This window comes from Pteropus vampyrus, unplaced genomic scaffold, assembly GCF_000151845.1.
Source record: "Pteropus vampyrus isolate Shadow unplaced genomic scaffold, Pvam_2.0 Scaffold169, whole genome shotgun sequence".
In the NCBI taxonomy this organism is placed as follows: Eukaryota; Metazoa; Chordata; class Mammalia; order Chiroptera; family Pteropodidae; genus Pteropus; species Pteropus vampyrus.
The window spans coordinates 2,902,156-2,904,696 of NW_011888950.1; the positions used below are offsets into that span (position 1 = coordinate 2,902,156).

The window sequence follows — 2,541 nt, forward strand, 5'->3', positions numbered from 1 at the left end:
GCTGAGGCCGTGTGTGACCGCGTGGCCATCATGGTGTCCGGAAGGCTGAGGTGGGTGTTCGTCCAAGTCCACACTTGACCCTGGGTGTGTGGCTGTGAGAGTCTGTGGCCAGAGAGCGCCTGGGTCTCACAGTGAGACATCACTAGCAGCGAATCAGGAGTCACAAACGTTGCGATCTACGTTCTTTTTCTCTTTCTTTCTGTTACGACCTCATTCTCCTCTTCCCTCCAGATGTATCGGCTCCATCCAGCACCTGAAGAGCAAATTCGGCAAGGTTTACCTGCTGGAGATGAAGGTGAAGACCCCCACACAAGTGGAACCCCTCCACAGCGAAATTCTGAGGCTTTTCCCCCAGGCTGCTCGGCAGGAAAGGTAAAGGTGGTAGCTGGTTTTGATCTGGTGTCAAATGTCAGCTTTTCCTTGTCAGCTGCATTGAATAATAGTCATTCGAGTCCACATTTAGCCCAAAAAGAAACCTAAAAGAAATAAATGATTTGTTGGTTGCTGCAGAAAATAGACTAGAGAAGAGCCGATGTAAAAGCTGGTGTAGCACGTGTCGTGTTCCTACTATATGCCAGGTACTATCTTGGTCTCGTGTTATCTTATTTAATCCTCACCAAGACTTTCCAAAGTAGAAACTGGTGTTCCAGTGAAAAATGAGATGATTTCAAAAGGGCATTATAGGATTCTGACCTTCGCAGTACCTTAATAAATGGAATTATTATATTTACAAATAGGAAATTAGTAGAAAGTTTAGATCACATGAGGCAGCTAACAAGAGGCAGAACTAGGATGTAAAGCTGATTATTTCACATCTATTAATATTTCCAACTTTATATAGATGCCAGTAATGAAACAATCCTCATGAAAGTAATACACTAAAAAAAAAAAAAACACAAAGATTAAATTTAGGGTCATTTTTAACACCTAAAATTTACTGCAGAAGACAGATGATTTAGGAGTTAGGAGGGAAAACAGTAAAGAGAAATGTATCATCATGACAAGGTCTGAAAATATATTTCTACAGTGAAGTATAACTATAAAAGCAATGCTATAACTCAATGTACAGCCTCGGATTGAATAGAAATATATCATAAAGGTACAGGGAATAAGCAAAATAGATGATAATGATTGCTCCATAAACATATGAAATAGTATCTTATGAAATGAAATCTAAATCTTCCTGATTTTCAAATGTTGAAAAGACAAACATCTGAGAAAAAAAATATTTTTAAAAATTGTTGTTGCTGAATTCCGGGTAATTTCTAGTCCCCTAATTAGAGAGTTATATTATCCTATTTTCTGAAAGCAGTTTGAGTAGCAGGAGGGGAGGGGGAGGTGGGAGAGATATGAATACTCTAGAGAATAAATAGACTTAGATTTCTACCCGAGTTGGGAAACTTCGAGAAACTACGTAGTGTCAGTGCCAGCCAAGGAGTAAGTGTTTAGCTTAGAAAATAAGGCGGAAGGTGACTTTGGCAAAGCTGGACATTTTATTTATGCTGTACCTGCTCGTCTCCATCCAGGGATGCTAATCGGGTCTTACTCTCTCATCTCGTTCTCTTTGTGAACTGCCTGTTTTTTTATTACTAGGATTCACCCTAGGCATTTCACCTACACCAAACCGACTCTTACTTACAGAAATAAAGACCAGAGATGTGTTTGTAGTCAGTTTGCCTCTGCCACAGGTAGCATCAGCCTCTCTCTCACCTCTCCTCACAGGTACTCGTCTCTGATGGTCTACAAGTTGCCGGTGGAAGATGTACGACCTTTAGCCCAAGCTTTCTTCAAACTAGAGACTGGTAAGAGAGAGAAACTTTGAAATAAGATCCTGAAAACAGATCATTTCAAATCATACAATAATCCATCCGCATGACAAAAAGGAATGTGACATAACGTATTACATTTAAAAGTTAAAATCTCAATTTGAATTTTTGGAGCACAATATCAAGGAAGTGGAGGGATTCTGTGTGTGAGGGAGGGGAGTAATCGGAGTGATTTTTACTTTTGCTTTGTGTTTTTTTTTTTCTCATGTGTTTTTGTATATATATTGGTACAAGCTAAGTCAGTCAATATATATGTATACATATATATTGGTACAAACTCAGTTACAGATGCATTTAAGGAGAATACTTTCCTTTGGAATATTGATGTTTACATATTTAAAATTAAGTTTTATGTGGACTTGCGGATTATTTTATTGCCCGAGGCATTGTATTAAGAAACTGACCTCTTGTCTGGTCATTAAAACAATCTTCTTGTGTCGAGTGCCCTTGAAAACCGACCACACTTCATCCGTGATCCCCAGGCGCGTGCTTTCCTTGCCATCCAAACCCACTAATTCTGCTACTCTGCACTGTGCTAGCTGGACCTCCCTCCCTATGCTCTTTCTCATTGTCACTGCTCAGTGATATCTCCGCTTGTTTGTCACCTTCCCCAAGGAAGAGCTTCAAGTCTCCTGCTTCTAGAAGGCTCTTCTTACTCCTGTTGATAACATCTGTGGTCCCAATGAAGCCTCTTCTTTCTGTTCTCTGGGCCACG

The 2,541-nt window shown here is 40.1% G+C and overlaps 1 protein-coding gene across 1 annotated transcript in view; it reads left to right on the forward strand.

Annotated features, from left to right (window-relative positions):
• The window catches only part of LOC105298943 (ATP-binding cassette sub-family A member 8), a 79,782-nt gene extending 77,960 nt beyond the window's left edge, over nt 1-1,822 (forward strand). The window contains exon 38 of the mRNA XM_011370412.1: nt 1,723-1,822. Within this exon, the coding sequence (XP_011368714.1) occupies nt 1,723-1,822 (100 nt within the window). The remainder of the gene's footprint in view (nt 1-1,722) is intronic.
• The last annotated feature ends 719 nt before the right edge of the window (nt 1,823-2,541 follow it).